Source organism: Haliaeetus albicilla, chromosome 30, assembly GCF_947461875.1.
Source record: "Haliaeetus albicilla chromosome 30, bHalAlb1.1, whole genome shotgun sequence".
In the NCBI taxonomy this organism is placed as follows: domain Eukaryota; kingdom Metazoa; phylum Chordata; class Aves; order Accipitriformes; family Accipitridae; genus Haliaeetus; species Haliaeetus albicilla.
Window position 1 is genome coordinate 46,934 of NC_091512.1, and position 18,594 is coordinate 65,527.

Here is an 18,594-nt window from a genome sequence, read left to right on the forward strand (position 1 = left end):
ATAAAAATAAATTAAAAATAAATAAAAAAGGCGGCCACCCACGGCGTGGGAAGCCCGCCGCCCCGGGCGGGCGGCCTTTAAATCGGGGCGGCGGGGTGGGGCGCTTCACGCCGTCCGACGGGTTTCGCCCACGCCGCCGTGGGGGGACGGTGTGGGGCAGGGCGGGGGGTGACCCCCCCCGCACCCCGAAACACCGCCCTGGCCTCGAGGGGAACCCCCCCCGTCCCGAAGAGCCCCGCAAATGTCCCCAAGGGCCCCCCCCGGTCCCCAGAGACCCCCCAAATGTCCCTAAGGGGCTCCCCTCGTCCCCAAATACCCCCCAATACCCCCCCATATGGCCCTAAGGACCCCCCCATCCCCAAAGACCCCCCGAATGTCCCCAAGAGTCCCCCCTCGTCCCCAAAGACCCCCCAAATGTCCCTAAGGGGCCCCCCTCGTCCCCAAAGACCCCCCAATATCCCCCCCATATGCCCCTAGAGGCCCCCCCATCCCCAAAGACCCCCCAAATACCCCCCAATACCCCCCCATATGCCCCTAAGGGCCCCCCCATCCCCAAAGACCCCCCAAATGTCCCCAAGGGCCCCACCTGGTCCCCAAAGACCCCCCAATACCCCCCCATATGCCCCTAAGGACCCCCCCATCCCCAAAGACCCCCCAAATGTCCCCAAGAGCCCCCCCTCATCCCCAAAGACCCCCCAATACCCCCCCATATGCCCCTAAGGGCCCCCTCATCCCCAAAGACCCCCCGAATGTCCCCAAGAGCCCCCCCTCGTCCCCAAAGACCCCCCAAATACCCCCCAATACCCCCCCATATGCCCCTAAGGGCCCCCCCCATCCCCAAAGACCCCCTATATGTCCCCAAGGGCCCCCCCTCATCCTCAAACACCCCCCAAATGTCCCCAAAGACCCCCCAAATGTCCTCAAGAGCCCCCCCTCGTCCCCAAAACACCCCCCAAATGTCTCCAATACCCCCCCATATGCCCCTAGGGGCCCCCCCATCCCCAAAGACCCCCCGAATGTCCTCAAGAGCCCCCCCTCGTCCCCAAAGACCCCCCAAATGTCCCTAAGGGGCCCCCCTCGTCCCCAAAGACCCCCCAATACCCCCCCATATGCCCCTAGAGGCCCCCCCATCCCCAAAGACCCCCCAAATACCCCCCAATACCCCCCCATATGCCCCTAAGGGCCCCCCCCATCCCCAAAGACCCCCCAAATGTCCCCAAGGGCCCCACCTGGTCCCCAAAGACCCCCCCTCATCCTCAAACACCCACCCAAATGTCCCCAAACACCCCCCCATATGCCCCTAAGGGCCCCCCCCGACCCCCAAATACCCCCAAAATGTCCCCCCCCATGTCCCCCAGGGTCTCCAAATAGCCCCCAAATGGCCTCAAGGGCCCCCCCCTCGTCCCCAAAGACCCCCTAAATGTCCCCAATATCTCCCCAAATTGTCTCAAGGCCCCCCCCATCCCCAAACACCCCCCAAATATCCCAGATACCCCCCCATATGCTCCTAAGGGCCCCCCAATCCCCAAAGACCCTCCAAATGTCCCTAAGGGTCCACCCACCCCCAAAACCCCCCCAAATGTCCCCAATATCCCCCCCCCATGTCCCCCAGGGTCCCCAAATCCCCCCCAACTCTCCCCCAAATCCCCCCATGTCTCCTCTAAGGGCCCCCCCACCCCCAAATCCCCCCCAAATCCTCCCCTTGTCCCCCAGGGTCCCCAAATCCCCCCAAGACCCCCCCACCCCCAAATCCCCCCCAAATGTCCCCAAAATCCCCCCCTTTGTCCCCCAGGGTCTCCAAATCCCCCCCAAATGTCCCCCAAATCCCCCCCATGTCTCCCCTAAGGGCCCCCGCGACCCCCAAATGTCCCCCAAATGTCCCCAAAATCCCCCCCTTGTCCCCCCGAGACACCCCCCACCCCCAAATACCCCCCAAATGTCTGCAATATCCCCCCCATGGCCCCCAAATCCCCCCCCAAATGTCCCCAAAATCCCCCCCTTGTCCCCCAGGGGCCCCAAATCCCCCCCAAATGTCCCCAAATCCCCCCAAAATCCCCCCCACGTCCCCCCAAGACCCCACCCCACCCCCCAAAATCCCCCCCAGTGGGTCCCTTCCCCCCCCAAATCTCTCCCCCCCCCCGGTGGGGGGGTGCGGGGCTGGGTCCCTCACCCCACGCCCGGTGACGACGGGGACTCGCCCTGTCCCGACAGGCTCCGGCTCGTCCCTGTGTCCCGACAGGCTGCGGCTCGTCGCGGTGGGGCCGGCTGGGGCAGAAACACGAACGTCCCCGTCAGCAGAATTTGGGGGGGGGGGCACCCAGGACCACCAAAACCCCCCCATAGGGCACCCAGACCCCCCAATATCCCCCCACAGGCCCCCCAACCCCCCCCATAGGGCACCCAGACCCCCCAATATCCCCCCATAGGCACCCCAAAACCCACCATAGGGCACCCAGACCCCCCAGTCTCCCCCCATAGGCCCCCCCATATCCCCCATAGGGCACCCAGACCCCCCAATATCCCCCCAATATCCCCCCCAAACCCACCATAGGGCACCCAGACCCCCCAATATCCCACCCAGGCACCCCAAACCCCCCCATAGGGCACCCAGACCCCCCAGTCTCCCCCCACAGGCCCCCCAATATCCCCCATAGGGCACCCAGACCCCCCAATATCCCCCCCAGGCCCCCCCACAGAGCACCCAGACCCCCCAATCCCCCCTCAAGGGGCACCCAGACCCCCCAAAACTCCCCGTGGGGCACCCAGACCCCCCAATATCCCCCTATAGAACACCCAAACCCCCCCATAGAGCACCCTGACCCCCCAATCCCCCCCACAGACCCCCCAACCCCCCCCATAGGGCACCCAGACCCCCCAATATCCCCCCATAGGCACCCCAAAACCCACCATAGGGCACCCAGACCCCCCAGTCTCCCCCCATAGGCCCCCCCATATCCCCCATAGGGCACCCAGACCCCCCAATATCCCCCCAATATCCCCCCCAAACCCACCATAGGGCACCCAGACCCCCCAATATCCCACCCAGGCACCCCAAACCCCCCCATAGGGCACCCAGACCCCCCAGTCTCCCCCCATAGGCCCCCCCATATCCCCCATAGGGCACCCAGACCCCCCAATATCCCCCCAATATCCCCCCCAAACCCACCATAGGGCACCCAGACCCCCCAGTCTCCCCCCATAGGCCCCCCCATATCCCCCATAGGGCACCCAGACCCCCCAATATCCCCCCAATATCCCCCCCAAACCCACCATAGGGCACCCAGACCCCCCAGTCTCCCCCCATAGGCCCCCCCATATCCCCCATAGGGCACCCAGACCCCCCAATATCCCCCCAATATCCCCCCCAAACCCACCATAGGGCACCCAGACCCCCCAGTCTCCCCCCATAGGCCCCCCCATATCCCCCATAGGGCACCCAGACCCCCCAATATCCCCCCAATATCCCCCCCAAACCCACCATAGGGCACCCAGACCCCCCAGTCTCCCCCCATAGGCCCCCCCATATCCCCCATAGGGCACCCAGACCCCCCAATATCCCCCCAATATCCCCCCCAAACCCACCATAGGGCACCCAGACCCCCCAATATCCCACCCAGGCACCCAAACCCCCCCATAGGGCACCCAGACCCCCCAGTCTCCCCCCATAGGCCCCCCAATATCCCCCATAGGGCACCCAGACCCCCCAATATCCCACCCAGGCACCCCAATATCCCCCATAGGGCACCCAGACCCCCCAATATCCCCCCCAGGCCCCCCCACAGAGCACCCAGACCCCCCAATATCCCCCCAATATCCCCCCCAAACCCACCATAGGGCACCCAGACCCCCCAATATCCCACCCAGGCACCCCAAACCCCCCCATAGGGCACCCAGACCCCCCAGTCTCCCCCCACAGGCCCCCCAATATCCCCCATAGGGCACCCAGACCCCCCAATATCCCACCCAGGCACCCCAAACCCCCCCATAGGGCACCCAGACCCCCCAGTCTCCCCCCATAGGCCCCCCAATATCCCCCATAGGGCACCCAGACCCCCCAATATCCCCCCCAGGCCCCCCCACAGAGCACCCAGACCCCCCAATCCCCCCTCAAGGGGCACCCAGACCCCCCAAAACTCCCCGTGGGGCACCCAGACCCCCCAATATCCCCCTATAGAACACCCAAACCCCCCCATAGAGCACCCTGACCCCCCAATCCCCTCCACAGACCCCCCAACCCCCCCCATAGGGCACCCAGACCCCCCAATATTCCCCCCAATCCCCCCATAGGGCACCCAGACCCCCCAATATCCCCCCATAGGCACCCCAAAACCCACCATAGGGCACCCAGACCCCCCCAATATCCCCCAAACCCCCCGAATTCCCCTCACAGACCCCCCAATATCCCCCCACAAGAGACCCAGGCCCCCCCAATCCCCCCCATAGCCCCCCAAAACCCCCCATAGGACACCCAGTCACCCCTAATCCCCCCATAGACCCCCCAAACCCCCCAATTCCCCTCACAGACCCCTCAATATCCCTCTCAAGAGACCCAGAGACCCCCCCAGTCCCCCCCGTAGACCCCCAATACCCCCCAAACCCCCCAATTCCCCTCACAGACCCCTCAATATCCCCCCCAAGAGACCCAGAACCCCCCCAATACCACCACAGACTCTCCAGGCCCCCCAATCTCCCCCATAGGCCCCCCCCAATACCCTCCAGACCCCCCGATTCCCCTCACAGACCCCCCAATATCCCCCCCACAAGACACCCAGGACCCCCCAATGCCCCCATAGCCCCCCAAAACCCCCCATAGGACACCCAGTCACCCCAAACCCCCCAATTCCCCTCACAGACCCCCCCAATATCCTCCCCACAAGACACCCAGGACCCCCCAATCCCCCCCCATAGACCCCCCAATTCCCCCCCATAGCCCCCCAAACCCCCCCATAGGGCACCCACTCACCCCTAACCCCCCCATACACCCCCCAAACCCCCCAATTCCCCTCACAAACCCCCCAACATCCCCCCCCCAGGCCCCCCCAAATCCCCCTTACCCATCCCCCCTCCCCTCAAACCTTCCCTCCCCAAGATGGCGCCCCGGCCCTTCACAAGATGGCGGCGCCCGCGCCCTTCACAAGATGGCGGCGCCCGCGACACTCACTCACCCGACCTCCTCAAAATGGCGGGCGGGGGGCGTGGCCAACCCCGTGCCGGGGTGGCCTAGAGGGCTTTGCGCATGCGCAGAGCTCTCCCCCCGCCCCTTTCTGTCCCCCTGCCGCGGTGCCCGCTGGGATCGTGGCGGACCCGGCGGCGACGGAAGCGGGAGCGGGAGCGGAGCGGCGATGGTGAGAGACGAACCGGCCCCGGGGAACCGCGACCCGGGGCCGGGACCGGGCCGGGAACCCCCCGCCGACCCGGGGGGGAATCCCCGCTACGTCATGGGACCCCCCTGGTGCGGGGAAACCCCTTTTCCACGCGGGGACCCCCCCCCCCCCGGTCCGCCCCCCCCCCCCCCCCCTTTCCCCCTCAGCCCCGGGGCCCTCACCTCAGGGAGGCCACGCCCCTTCTCGCCCCTCGGCCACGCCCCCGCTGCGCTAAACCACGCCCCCCCCGCGAGGCCGCCGCGGTAGCCCCGCCCCCCTTCTGGTAGTAGCCACGCCCTCCCCGGCGATAACCCCCCCCCTTTGACACTAACCACGCCCTCCCCGGTGCTCCCCACGCCCCCAGCGCTAACCACGCCCCCTTTGACACTAACCACGCCCTCCCTGGCGCTAACCACGCCCCCTCCACCACGAGCCACGCCCCTCCAAGACTGACCATGCCCTCCCTGCCGCTAACCACGCCCCTCCAAGACTGACCACGCCCTCCCTGGCACTAACCACGCCCCCTCCACCACGAGCCACGCCCCTCCAAGACTGACCACGCCCCCGGCACTAACCACGCCCCTCCAGCGCTAGCCACGCCCCCAGCCCTACCCACACTCTCCCCATCACTCACCCATGCCCCAGCACTAACCCCGCCCCTCCACTAACCCCGCCCCTCCACTAACCCCGCCCCTCCCACACCAACCCCGCCCTTTCCCCACTAACCACGCCCCCAGCCACTCCCCCACCGCTAAACCACGCCCCCTCCGCCTCCTCACCGCTCCCCCCCTCCTCCTCCTCCTGCCGCCCCCCCCCCCCACCCCGGCCCCTCCTACGCCCTCCGACCCCACCCCGGCCCCGCCCGTGACGTCTGACCCCGCCCCGGCCCCGCCCGCGAGGCCTGACCCCGCCCCGGCCCCGCCCAGGACGTCTTCCTGATGATCCGGCGGCACAAAACCACCATCTTCACCGACGCCAAGGAGTCCAGCACCGTCTACGAGCTGAAGCGCATCGTGGAGGGGATCCTCAAGCGCCCGCCCGAGGAGCAGCGCCTCTACAAGGTGGGGGGGACCCTATAGAGGGGGCGGGGGACCCTATAGAGGGGGCTGGGGGGGGCTGGGGGCCATGTGGGGGGGCCTGGGGGCCCTATAGAGGGGGCTGGGGTGTCTATGGGGGAGTCTGGGGTGTCTATGGGGGGGCTGGGGTGTCTATAGAGGGGACAGCGGGACGTGTGGGGGCCCTATAGAGGGGGCTGGGGGACATATGGGGGGGCTGGGGGGTCTATAGAGGGGACTGAAGGGTCTATGGGGGGGTCTGGGGTGTCTATGGGGGGGCTGGGGGACGTATGGGGGCCCTATAGAGGGGGCTGGGGGACATATGGGGGGGCTGGGGTGTCTATAGAGGGGACTGGGGGGAGCTGGGGGGGGGCTGGAGGCCATATGGGGGGGCCTGGGGGCCCTATAGAGGGGGCTGGGGTGTCTATGGGGGGGCTGGGGTGTCTATAGAGGGGACAGCGGGACGTATGGGGGCCCTATAGAGGGGGCTGGGGGACATATGGGGGGCTGGGGTGTCTATAGAGGGGACTGAAGGGTCTATGGGGGGGTCTGGGGTGTCTATGGGGGGGCTGGGGGACGTATGGGGGCCCTATAGAGGGGGCTGGGGGACATATGGGGTGGCTGGGGTGTCTATAGAGGGGACTGGGGGGAGCTGGGGGGGGCTGGAGGCCATATGGGGGGGCCTGGGGGCCCTATAGAGGGGGCTGGGGTGTCTATGCGGGAGTCTGGGGTGTCTGTGGGGGGGCTGGGGTGTCTATAGAGGGGACAGCGGGACGTATGGGGGCCCTATAGAGGGGGCTGGGGGACATATGGGGGGGCTGGGGGGTCTATAGAGGGGACTGGGGGGTCTATTGGAGGGTCTGGGGTGTCTATGGGTGGGCCTGGGGGACGTATGGGGGGTCTGGGGGCCCTATAGAGGGGACTGGGGGGTCTATAGGAGGGTCTGGGGTGTCTGTGGGGGGGCTGGGGTGTCTATAGAGGGGACTGGGGGGTCTATGGGGGGGCTGGGGCCCTATAGAGGGGGCTGGGGGACATAGGGGGGAGCTGGGGTGTCTATAGAGGGGACAGGGGGACGTATGGGGGCCCTATAGAGGGGGCTGGGGGACATAGCGCGGGGCTGGGGGGTCTATAGAGGGGTCTGGGGGGGGTCTGGGGTGTCTATGGGGGGGCTGGGGGACGTATGGGGGCCCTATAGAGGGGGCTGGGGGACATATGGGGGGGCTGGGGTGTCTATAGATGGGACTGAAGGGTCTATGGGGGGGTCTGGGGTGTCTATGGGGGGCCTGGGGTGTCTATAGAGGGGACAGCGGGGTGTATGGGGGCCCTATAGAGGGGGCTGGGGGACATATGGGGGGGCTGGGGGGTCTATAGAGGGGACTGGGGGGGGTCTATTGGAGGGTCTGGGGTGTCTATGGGCGGGCCTGGGGGACGTATGGGGGGTCTGGGGGCCCTATAGAGGGGGCTGGGGGACATAGGGGGGAGCTGGGCTGTCTGTAGAGGGGACAGGGGGACGTATGGGGGCCCTATAGAGGGGACGGGGGGATGTAGCGGGGGGCTGGGGGGTCTATAGAGGGGACTGGGGGACGTATGGGGGGTCTGGGGTGCCTATGGGGTGTCCTGGGGCCCTATAGAGGGGACTGGGGGCCATGAGGGGAGGGCTGAGGGACCTATAGAGCGGATGGGGGCACCTATAGAAGGGCCTGGGGTGTCTACAGGGGGGCCGGGGGTGCTATAGGGGGGAGGGGGGGATGTATAGAGGGGGCTGGGGCACCTATGGGGGGGCCTGGGCTCTCTATGGGGTTTAATCAGACCCCATAGGGTGTCCTGGGGGGCCTAGAGAGGGTCTCGGGGGTCCTGTGGGGCTACTTAGGGGGCTACTTATGGGTCTGGCTGTGCCCCCAGGGAGCTGTGGGGCAGGTTCGGGGTCGCCGTGGGGCTGAGCAGACCCCTATGGGGCTAGTGGGAGTCCCTATGGGGCTACTTATGGGTCTGGCTGTGCCCCTATGGAGCTGTGGGGCAGGTTCGGGGTCGCCGTGGGTCGCCGTGGGGCCGAGCAGACCCCCGTGGGGCTAGTGGGAGTCCCTATGGGGCTACTTATGGGTCTGGCTGTGCCCCTATGGAGCTGTGGGGCAGGTTTAGGGCCGCCGTGGGGCCGAGCAGACCCCCGTGGGGCCAGCGGGAGTCCCTATGGGGCTAGTGGGAGTCTCTATGGGGCTACTTATGGGTCTGGCTGTGCCCCTATGGAGCTGTGGGGCAGGTTTAGGGTCACAGTGGGGCTGAGCAGACCCCCGTGGGGCTAGTGGGAGTCCCTGTGGGGCTACTTATGGGGCTACCTGTGCTCCTATGGAGCTGTGGGGCAGGTTTGGGGTCGCCGTGGGTCGCCGTGGGGCCGAGCAGACCCCTGTGGGGCTAGTGGGAGTCTCTATGGGGCTACTTATGGGGCTATCTGTGTTCCTATGGAGCTGTGGGGCAGGTTTGGGGTCGCTGTGGGGCCGAACAGACCCTCTATGGGGCTAGCGGGAGTCTCTATGGGGCTATCTGAGGTCCCTGTGGGGCTACTTATGGGGCTACCTGTGCTCCTATGGAGCTGTGGGGCAGGTTCGGGGTCGCCGTGGGGCTGAGCAGACCCCCGTGGGGCTAGTGGGAGTCCCTATGGGGCTAGTGGGAGTCCCTATGGGGCTACTTATGGGTCTGGCTGTGCCCCCAGGGAGCTGTGGGGCAGGTCTGGGGTCGCCGTGGGGCCGAGCAGACCCCCGTGGGGCTAGTGGGAGTCTCTATGGGGCTAGCAGGAGTCCCTATGGGGCTACTTATGGGTCTGGCTGTGCCCCCACAGAGCTGTGGGGCAGGTTTGGGGTCGCCGTGGGTCGCCGTGGGGCTGAGCAGACCCCCGTGGGGCTAGTGGGAGTCCCTATGGGGCTAGTGGGAGTCCCTATGCGGCTACTTATGGGTCTGGCTGTGCCCCCAGGGAGCTGTGGGGCAGGTTCGGGGTCGCCGTGGGTCGCCGTGGGGCCGAGCAGACCCCCGTGGGGCTAGTGGGAGTCCCTATGGGGCTAGCTGAGGTCCCTATGGGGCTACTTATGGGTCTGGCTGTGCCCCCAGGGAGCTGTGGGGCAGGTTCGGGGTCGCCGTGGGGCTGAGCAGACCCCTATGGGGCTAGTGGGAGTCCCTATGGGGCTACTTATGGGTCTGGCTGTGCCCCCAGGGAGCTGTGGGGCAGGTTCGGGGTCGCCGTGGGTCGCCGTGGGGCTGAGCAGACCCTCTATGGGGCTAGCGGGAGTCCCTATGCGGCTACTTATGGGTCTGGCTGTGCCCCCAGGGAGCTGTGGGGCAGGTTTGGGGTCGCCGTGGGTCGCCGTGGGGCCGAGCAGACCCTCTATGGGGCTAGTGGGAGTCCCTATGGGGCTACTTATGGGGCTACCTGTGCTCCTATGGAGCTGTGGGGCAGGTTTGGGGTCGCCGTGGGTCGCCGTGGGGCCGAGCAGACCCCCGTGGGGCTAGTGGGAGTCTCTATGGGGCTAGTGGGAGTCCCTATGGGGCTAGTGGGAGTCCCTATGGGGCTACTTATGGGTCTGGCTGTGCCCCCAGGGAGCTGTGGGGCAGGTTCGGGGTTGCCGTGGGGCCGAGCAGACCCCCGTGGGGCCAGCGGGAGTCCCTGTGGGGCTACTTATGGGGCTACCTGTGCTCCTATGGAGTTGTGGGGCAGGTTCGGGGTCGCTGTGGGGCTGAGCAGACCCCTATGGGGCTAGTGGGAGTCTCTATGGGGCTACTTATGGGTCTGGCTGTGCTCCTATGGAGCTGTGGGGCAGGTTCGGGGTCGCCGTGGGTCGCCGTGGGGCTGAGCAGACCCCCGTGGGGCTAGTGGGAGTCCCTATGGGGCTAGTGGGAGTCCCTATGGGGCTACTTATGGGTCTGGCTGTGCCCCCAGGGAGCTGTGGGGCAGGTCTGGGGTCGCCGTGGGGCCGAGCAGACCCCCGTGGGGCTAGTGGGAGTCTCTATGGGGCTAGCAGGAGTCCCTATGGGGCTACTTATGGGTCTGGCTGTGCCCCCACAGAGCTGTGGGGCAGGTTTGGGGTCGCCGTGGGTCGCCGTGGGGCTGAGCAGACCCCCGTGGGGCTAGTGGGAGTCCCTATGCGGCTACTTATGGGTCTGGCTGTGCCCCCAGGGAGCTGTGGGGCAGGTTCGGGGTCGCCGTGGGTCGCCGTGGGGCCGAGCAGACCCTCTATGGGGCTAGTGGGAGTCCCTATGGGGCTACTTATGGGGCTACCTGTGCTCCTATGGAGCTGTGGGGCAGGTTTGGGGTCGCCGTGGGTCGCCGTGGGGCCGAGCAGACCCCCGTGGGGCTAGTGGGAGTCCCTATGGGGCTAGTGGGAGTCCCTATGGGGCTACTTATGGGTCTGGCTGTGCCCCCAGGGAGCTGTGGGGCAGGTTCGGGGTCGCCGTGGGTCGCCGTGGGTCGCCGTGGGTCGCCGTGGGGCTGACCCTCCTCCTGCCCCACAGGACGACCAGCTCCTGGAGGACACCAAGACCCTCGGCGACTGCGGCTTCACCAGCCAGACCGCCCGCCCCCAGGCCCCCGCCACCGTGGGGCTGGCGCTGCGGACCACCGGTGGGTCCTGCCCCACGGCGAGGGGCGGGGGTCCTGCCCCGCTGCGCGATGGCGGTGGGTGGGTTGGGGGGGGGGATTTGGGGGTCCCTGCAGGGTTTTGGGGGTCCCTGGGGGGGGGTTGGGGGTCTCCAAGGGGGATTTTGGGGTCCCTGGGGGGGTTTGGGGGTCTCCAAGGGGGATTTTGGGGTCCCTGGGGGGGGTTTGGGGGTCCCTGGGGGGGTTTGGGGGTCTCTAAGGGGGATTTTGGGGTCCCTGGGGGGGGTTTGCGGGTCCCTGGGGGGGGTTGGGGGTCTCTAAGGGGGATTTTGGGGTCCCTGGGGGGGTTTTGGGGTCCAGAGAGTGTTTTGGGGGGGATTTGGGTAGATTTTGGGGTCCCCGGGGGAATTTTGGGGTCCTGAAAGTGTTTTTTGGGGGAATTTTGGGTTCCCGAGAGTGTTTTTTGGGGGAATTTTGGGGATTTTCAGTTCCTGAGAGTGTTTTTGGGGGGATTTTGGGTTCCCGAGAGTGGTTTTGGGGAGATTCGGGGGGATTTTGGGGTCCTGAGAGTGTTTTGGGGGGGATTTTGGGTTCCCTAGAGTATTTTTGGGGGGAATTTTGGGTTCCCGGGAGTGTTTTTTGGGGGGATTTTGGGGATTTTGGGTTCCCGAGAGTGTTTTTGAGGGGATTTGGGTAGATTTTGGGGTCCCCGGGGGAATTTTGGGGTCCTGAGAGTGTTTTCGGGAGGATTTTGGGTTCCCGAGAGTGGTTTTGGGGGGATTTTGGGTTCCCGAGAGTGGTTTTGGGGGGATTCGGGGGGATTTTGGGGTCCTGAGAGTGTTTTGGGGGGGGATTTGGGCGGATTCTGAGTTCCCGAGAGTGTTTTTGGGGGGATTTGGGTAGATTTTGGGGTCCCTGGGGGAATTTTGGGGTCCTGAGAGTGTTTTGGGGAGGATTTTGGGTTCCCGAGAGTGGTTTTGGGGGAATTTTGGGGTCCCGAGAGTGTTTTTTGGGGGAATTTTGGGTTCCCGAGAGTGTTTTTTGGGGGGATTTTGGCGATTTTCGGTTCCCAAGTGTTTTTTGGGGGGATTTTGGGTTCCCGAGAGTGGTTTTGGGGGGATTCGGGGGGATTTTGGGTTCCCGAGAGTGTTTTTTGGGGGGATTTTGGGTTCCTGAGAGTGTTTTTTGGGGGGATTTGGGGGGATTTTGGGTTCCCGAGAGTGGTTTTGGGGGGATTCGGGGGAATTTTGGGTTCCCGGGAGTGTTTTTTGGGGGGATTTTCGGTTCCCAAGTGTTTTTTGGGGGGATTTTGGGTTCCTGAGAGTGTTTTTTGGGGGGATTTGTGGGGATTTTGGGTTCCCGAGAGTGGTTTTGGGGGGATTTGGGTAGATTTTGGGGTCCCCAGGGGAATTTTGGGGTCCTGAGAGTGTTTTGGGGGGGGATTTGGGGGGATTTTGGGTTCCTGAGAGTGTTTTGGGGGGGGATTTTGGGGTCCCGGGAGTGTTTTTGGGGGGGATTTTGGGGATTTTCGGTTCCCGAGAGTGGTTTTGGGGGGATTTTGGCTTCCCGAGAGTGGTTTTGGGGGGATTTTGGGTTCCCGGGAGTGTTTTTTGGGGGGATTTTCGGTTCCCGAGAGTGTTTTTGGGGGGATTTTGGGGTCCTGAGAGTGGTTTTGGGGGGATTCGGGGGGATTTTGGGGTCCTGAGAGTGTTTTGGGGGGGGATTTGGGGGGATTTTGGGTTCCCGAGAGTGTTTTTTGGGGGGATTCTGAGTTCCCGAGAGTGTTTTGGGGGGGGATTTTGGGTTCCCGAGAGTGTTTTTTGGGGGGATTTGTGGGGATTTTGGGTTCCCGAGAGTGTTTTTGGGGGGATTTTGGGTTCCCGAGAGTGGTTTTGGGGGAATTCGGGGGGATTTTGGGGTCCTGAGAGTGTTTTGGGGGGGGATTTGGGGGGATTTTGGGTTCCCGAGAGTGTTTTTGGGGGGATTTGGGTAGATTTTGGGGTCCCCGGGGGAATTTTGGGGTCCTGAGAGTGTTTTGGGGAGGATTTTGGGTTCCCGAGAGTGGTTTTGGGGAATTTTGGGGTCCCGAGAGTGTTTTTTGGGGGAATTTTGGGTTCCCGAGAGTGTTTTTTGGGGGGATTTTGGCGATTTTCGGTTCCCAAGTGTTTTTTGGGGGGATTTTGGGTTCCCGAGAGTGGTTTTGGGGGGATTCGGGGGGATTTTGGGTTCCCTAGAGTGTTTTTTGGGGGGATTTTGGGTTCCTGAGAGTGTTTTTGGGGGGGATTTGTGGGGATTTTGGGTTCCCGAGAGTGTTTTTGGGGGGATTTGGGTAGATTTTGGGGTCCCCAGGGGAATTCTGGGGTCCTGAGAGTGTTTTGGGGGGGATTTGGGGGGATTTTGGGTTCCCGAGAGTGTTTTTTGGGGGGATTTTCGGTTCCCGGGAGTGTTTTTTGGGGGGATTTTCGGTTCCCGAGAGTGGTTTTGGGGGGATTTTGGGTTCCCGGGAGTGTTTTTTGGAGGGATTTGGGGGGATTTTGGGTTCCCGAGAGTGTTTTTGGGGGGATTTTGGGTTCCCGAGAGTGGTTTTGGGGGGATCCAGGGGGATTTTGGGGTCCTGAGAGTGTTTTGGGGGGGGATTTGGGGGGATTTTGGGTTCCCGAGAGTGTTTTGGGGGGGATTTGGGTAGATTTTGGGGTCCCGGGAGTGTTTTTTGGGGGGATTTTGGGGATTTTCGGTTCCCGAGAGTGTTTTTGGGGGGATTTTGGGTTCCTGAGAGTGGTTTTGGGGGAATTTGGGGGGATTTTGGGTTCCCGGGAGTGTTTTTTGGGGGGATTTTGGGTTCCCGAGAGTGTTTTTTGGGGGGATTTTGGGGATTTTGGGTTCCCGAGAGTGTTTTTTGGGGGGATTTTGGGGATTTTGGGTTCCCGAGAGTGTTTTTGGGGGGATTTGGGGCGCGCTGACCCCCCCGCCCCCCCAGAGGAGGTGTTCGAGGCGCTGCGCATCGACCCCTTCTCCAGCCCCCCCGAGCTGCCCGACGTCATGAAGCCGCAGGACTCGACCGGCGGCGCCCAGGAACCGCCCCTGCCCTGAGCACACGCGTGTGACACGGGGACGACACGCGTGCGGCGCGGCGGGGACACGCGTGTGACACGGGGAGACACGCGCACACGTGACTGGGGGGGGGAACACGCGTGTGACCGGGGAGGGATACACGTGTGGCGAGGGACACGTGACGCGGGGGACACACACACGCGTGCGACGCGGGGCCGCACACGCGTGTCGCGGGGGTCCTCGCGCATGGCGCGCGCGCGTCCTCGTGCGCCACGCGGCCTCACGTGTCGGTCACGTGTCCTCCCGCGCGTGTCGGGTCCCGGCGGATGGCGCGTCCTCGCGTGCGTCCTCGCGCGCGTGTCGCGGTCTCGCACGCGTGTCGCGGTCTCGCACGCGTGTCGCGGGCCTCACGTGTGGCAGCTCCTGGCACACACGTGTGACGCCGGGGCCGTGCACACGCGTCACGGCTCCTTACATGCAATGGCCCCTCGCACACGCGTGTGTCACGGGCCTCACGCGTGTGTCATTCCGCGTCCCCCCCCCCCCCCCGAAATAAACCTGCCCCCCCCCGCGCTACCTGTGTCTCCGTCTCCTCGTGCGAGGTCCTCGTGCAAGAGCTGGGGGCGGGGTCGCCCCTCCCCGTGATCTCGTCCCCGCGCACACGCGTGTGCGAGGGAGGGTGGGGCGGGTGTGGCTCGTGTCATGTGTGTCCTGTCCCCACCCCCCCAAGGGCGGATGTTGGGGGGTCCCAAAGGGACGGGGGGGGCAGGGGGCGGAGTCAGGGGGGCTGGGGGCGGGGCCAGGGGTCCCAGGGGGTGGAGTTGGGGTCCTGGGGGTGGGGCCAGGGGTCCCTGGGGGTGCTGTGGGTCCCAGTGGGGTCCCAGGGAGTTTATGCCCCACCCTCCCAAGCCCCACCCCGCATGGACCACACCCTCTCAAGCCCCACCCCGCATGGACCACACCTTCCCGAGCCCCATCCTGCACCGGCCACGCCCTCCCAAGCCCCGCCCCCACGGACCAGACCCTCCCTGCACAGACCACACCTTCCGAGCCCCACCCCGCCTCCACCACACCCTCCCAAGCCCCTCCCACGCCCCTCCCTGCCTCGACCACACCCTGCCAAGCCCCTCCCTGCTCCTCCCACGCCCCTCCCCGCACAGCCCACCCCCTCCCAGCCCCCACCGCGCCCCGCCCCTGCCCTCCCAAGCCCCTCCCCGCTTGGACCACGCCCCCACAGACCACACCCACTCCTGCCATCGGCCTTTTATCTGTAAAACGCAGAGGAAAAAAAAACCGGGGGCGGGCGGGGGGGGTGGGGTGGGGAGAGGAGAAGAGGGCGCGGCCCGGCGTGGCGGGAGGGGTTGGGGCGAGAAGGGCGTGGCGTGGCGAGAAGGGGCGGGGTCTGGAGAGAGTGGGCGGGGTCTGGAGAGAAGGGGGCGGGGCTCCAGGGCTATGGGGAGCTGCAAGAGAAGAGAGGGGTGAGGAGGAGGAGAGAAAAACAAAAAGGGGAGGAGGGAGGGGGCAAGGGCGGGGCCGCCCCACGCGGCCACGCCCCACGCGGCCGCCGCCCCACGCGGCCGCCGCCCCACACCTACCGGCCACCGGCCGCCGCGGGGGCCCCGGGGAGCGGCTGCTGGGTCCTCGGCGCGGGCGGCACCCGGCGGCGCTGCGGGGGACAGGGGTCAGCCCCACGGCGCCGCCGCCCCACGGCGCCCCGCCCCACACGGCGCCCCGCCCCACAGAGTGGGGGGAGCCGGCTCGTAGCCGTAGCCCCATAGCGGCCCCAGCCCCACGCTCCTCCTGCCAGCCCCACAGCCCCACTCCCAGCCCCACAGCCAGCCCCATAGATCCCCTCCCTGCCCCACATCTCACGGCCAGCCCCACTCCCAGCCCCACAGCCAGCCCCACAGCTCCCTCTCCCAGCCCCATAGCCCCCCCGAGACCCACATCTCACTGCCAGCCCCACAGCCAGCCCCACATCTCCCTCCCCTGCCCCACATCTCACGGCCAGCCCCATAGCCCCCCGTCCCTGCCCCACATCTCACTGCCAGCCCCACTCCCAGCCCCACAGACCCCCCTCCCTGCCCCATAACCCCCCCACAGCCCCACAGCCTGCCCCACACCTTACTGCCAGCCCCATAGCCCCCCCTCCCTGCCCCACATCTTCCTCCCAGCCCCATAACCCCCCCTTCAGAGCCCCACAGCCTGCCCCACATCTCACTGCCAGCCCCACAGCCAGCCCCACATCTCCCTCCCCTGCCCCACATCTCACGGCCAGCCCCATAGCCCCCCGTCCCTGCCCCACATCTCACTGCCAGCCCCACTCCCAGCCCCACAGACCCCCCTCCCTGCCCCATAACCCCCCCACAGCCCCACAGCCTGCCCCACACCTTACTGCCAGCCCCATAGCCCCCCCTCCCTGCCCCACATCTTCCTCCCAGCCCCATAACCCCCCCTTCAGAGCCCCACAGCCTGCCCCACATCTCACTGCCAGCCCCACAGCCAGCCCCACATCTCCCTCCCCTGCCCCACATCTCACGGCCAGCCCCACAGCCAGCCCCATAGCCCCCCGTCCCTGCCCCACATCTCACTGCCAGCCCCACTCCCAGCCCCACAGACCCCCCTCCCTGCCCCATAACCCCCCCACAGCCCCACAGCCTGCCCCACACCTTACTGCCAGCCCCACAGCCAGCCCCATAGCCAGCCCCACAGCCCCCCTCCCTGCCCCACATCTCACTCCCAGCCCCACAACCAGCCCCACAGCCCCCTCCCCAGCCCCACACCCCCCGGAGGGCCCTCTGCCCCCCAAGTGGGGGGCCGTCTGCCCCACACCTGCCCCCCAAGTGATCCAGCCCCACAGCTCCGCCCCACAACGAGCGCGGCGCCTGCCCCCCAAACGAGCGCGGCGTCTGCCCCACAACTTTCTCCAAACGAACGTCTCCCCCCCCCCCCCCCCCCAATTAAAACCAGCTTAACGAACCGACACGGCACGCCCGCCCCACGCATCTGCCCCGCCCCGCGCGGGCGTGGCGTGCACCGCCTAAGTCAGCCCCGCCCCCCAACCGGGGACGAACTCCAACCCTATGGGCCCCATCGATCCGCTCCCCCCGCCCCGCAAGCGATAACGAATTCCGCCCCCCCCCCGTAGCGATAACGAACTCCGCCCCCCCGAAGCGATAACGAACCCCGCCCCACGGCTCCGCCCCCCCGAGCGATCACCTGCCCCACGGCTCCACCCCCCCGAGCGGGCACGACTCACCCCACGGATCTCTTTTTTCCCCTCGCCCACCCAAAATAACCCCCAAACCCCCCCCCCCAAAAAGCGATATACAATGCCCCGCCCGGCCATGCCCCGCCCCACGGCCCCGCCCCACGGCGCTGCCCCATGGCTCCTCACCTCCGCCAATCCCGTGGTGGTGACGGTGGCGACGGTGGGACGGGTTTTTTTTTTTGGGGGGGGGGGGGGGACACACAAAAAAAACAAAAAAAACCAAAAAAAAAACGCACGCTACGGACACGAGCAACGGCTCCGCCTCCGGCAGGGCGTGGCGGGGCGTGGCTAGGGGGCGGGCGACACCCAGGAGCCCCAAGTGACCCCCCCGCCTCCGGCCACCGTCCCCGAGGAAGCCCACTCTTGGCCGACCTCCCCCCAAGCCCCGCCCCCCGCCCCTCCGTACTGGGCCCCAGTGGCCGCCGCGTACTGGGAAGCCTCCGCCCCGGCCCCGCCCGCCGCCGCCGCCGCCGCGTACTGGGCGGCGCCGGAGGCGGCGTACTGGGCGGCGCTGGAGGCGTACTGGGCGGCCGCCGCCTCCCCGCCGCCGGCGGCGGTGCCGGCGGCGGCGGCGGCGTACTGGGTGACCTCGGTCCCCTGGGTCGCGTACTGGGAAGCGGCGTACTGGGCGTACTGGGCGGCGGCGGCCGCCCCGCCCGTCCCCGCCCCGTACTGGGAGCCGTACTGGTTGGCGGCGGCGTACTGGTACTGAGCCCCGTTCACGCCGCCGCCGCCGCCGTACTGGGCGACGCCGTTGTTGTACTGGGCGGCGTACTGGGCCCCGCCCATCCCGTACTGGGCCCCGCCCATGGCGTACTGGGCCCCGCCCATGGCGTACTGCGCCCCGCCCATCCCGTACTGGGCGTTATACTGGGCCGCCCCCATCCCGTACTGGGCCATCCGCGACGCCATGGCGGGGGTGATGGCGAACGGGGAGGGGGCTCGCGGCGGGGTCCCGCCCCCCGCCCCGCCCCGGTGGTGGTGGTGATGGTAGCAGCACCCCGCCCCGCCGTTTCCCGCCAAACGGTGAAGGCAACCGCCCAATCGGCCGCCGCCACACCCCATCCCTCCGTTACCGTGGAAACGGTGGAGGCAGGAACCCAGCCGTCCGGGACACCCCATCCCCACGTTACCCTGGAAACGATGCAGGCAGGTACCCAATCGGGCGGCGGGCGGGAAGGCGCAGAGCCCGCCCCCTACCCCGCCCCCTCCCACCCCGCCCCCTCGCAGGAACGGGGAACCGGGGGGCCGGGGGTAACAACCGCCCCCCGC

At 66.7% G+C, this 18,594-nt stretch overlaps 2 protein-coding genes across 2 annotated transcripts in view; one reads left to right on the forward strand and one right to left on the reverse strand.

The window, feature by feature from the left end:
* The first annotated feature begins 5,277 nt into the window (after window positions 1-5,277).
* Window positions 5,278-14,152, forward strand: ELOB (elongin B). Its single transcript, XM_069774561.1, has 4 exons — window positions 5,278-5,345; window positions 6,290-6,424; window positions 10,916-11,024; window positions 13,978-14,152. Exons 1-4 carry the CDS (start codon window positions 5,343-5,345, stop codon window positions 14,088-14,090), a joined length of 360 nt encoding a protein of 119 aa, XP_069630662.1. The 5' UTR covers window positions 5,278-5,342; the 3' UTR covers window positions 14,091-14,152.
* A 3,750-nt stretch (window positions 14,153-17,902) lies between these two features.
* The window catches only part of LOC138682999 (serine/arginine repetitive matrix protein 2-like), a 16,409-nt gene continuing 15,717 nt past the window's right edge, over window positions 17,903-18,594 (reverse strand). Inside the window, 1 exon segment of the mRNA XM_069774518.1 lies at window positions 17,903-18,456. Coding sequence (XP_069630619.1) covers window positions 18,042-18,456 — 415 coding nt within the window. The 3' untranslated portion in view covers window positions 17,903-18,041.

Coding starts and splice junctions, on each gene's coding strand:
- ELOB (XM_069774561.1), top strand. Junction 6,425..10,915: donor AGGAGCAGCGCCTCTACAAG/GTGGGGGGGACC, acceptor CCTGCCCCACAG/GACGACCAGCTCCTGGAGGA. Junction 11,025..13,977: donor GCTGGCGCTGCGGACCACCG/GTGGGTCCTGCC, acceptor CCGCCCCCCCAG/AGGAGGTGTTCGAGGCGCTG.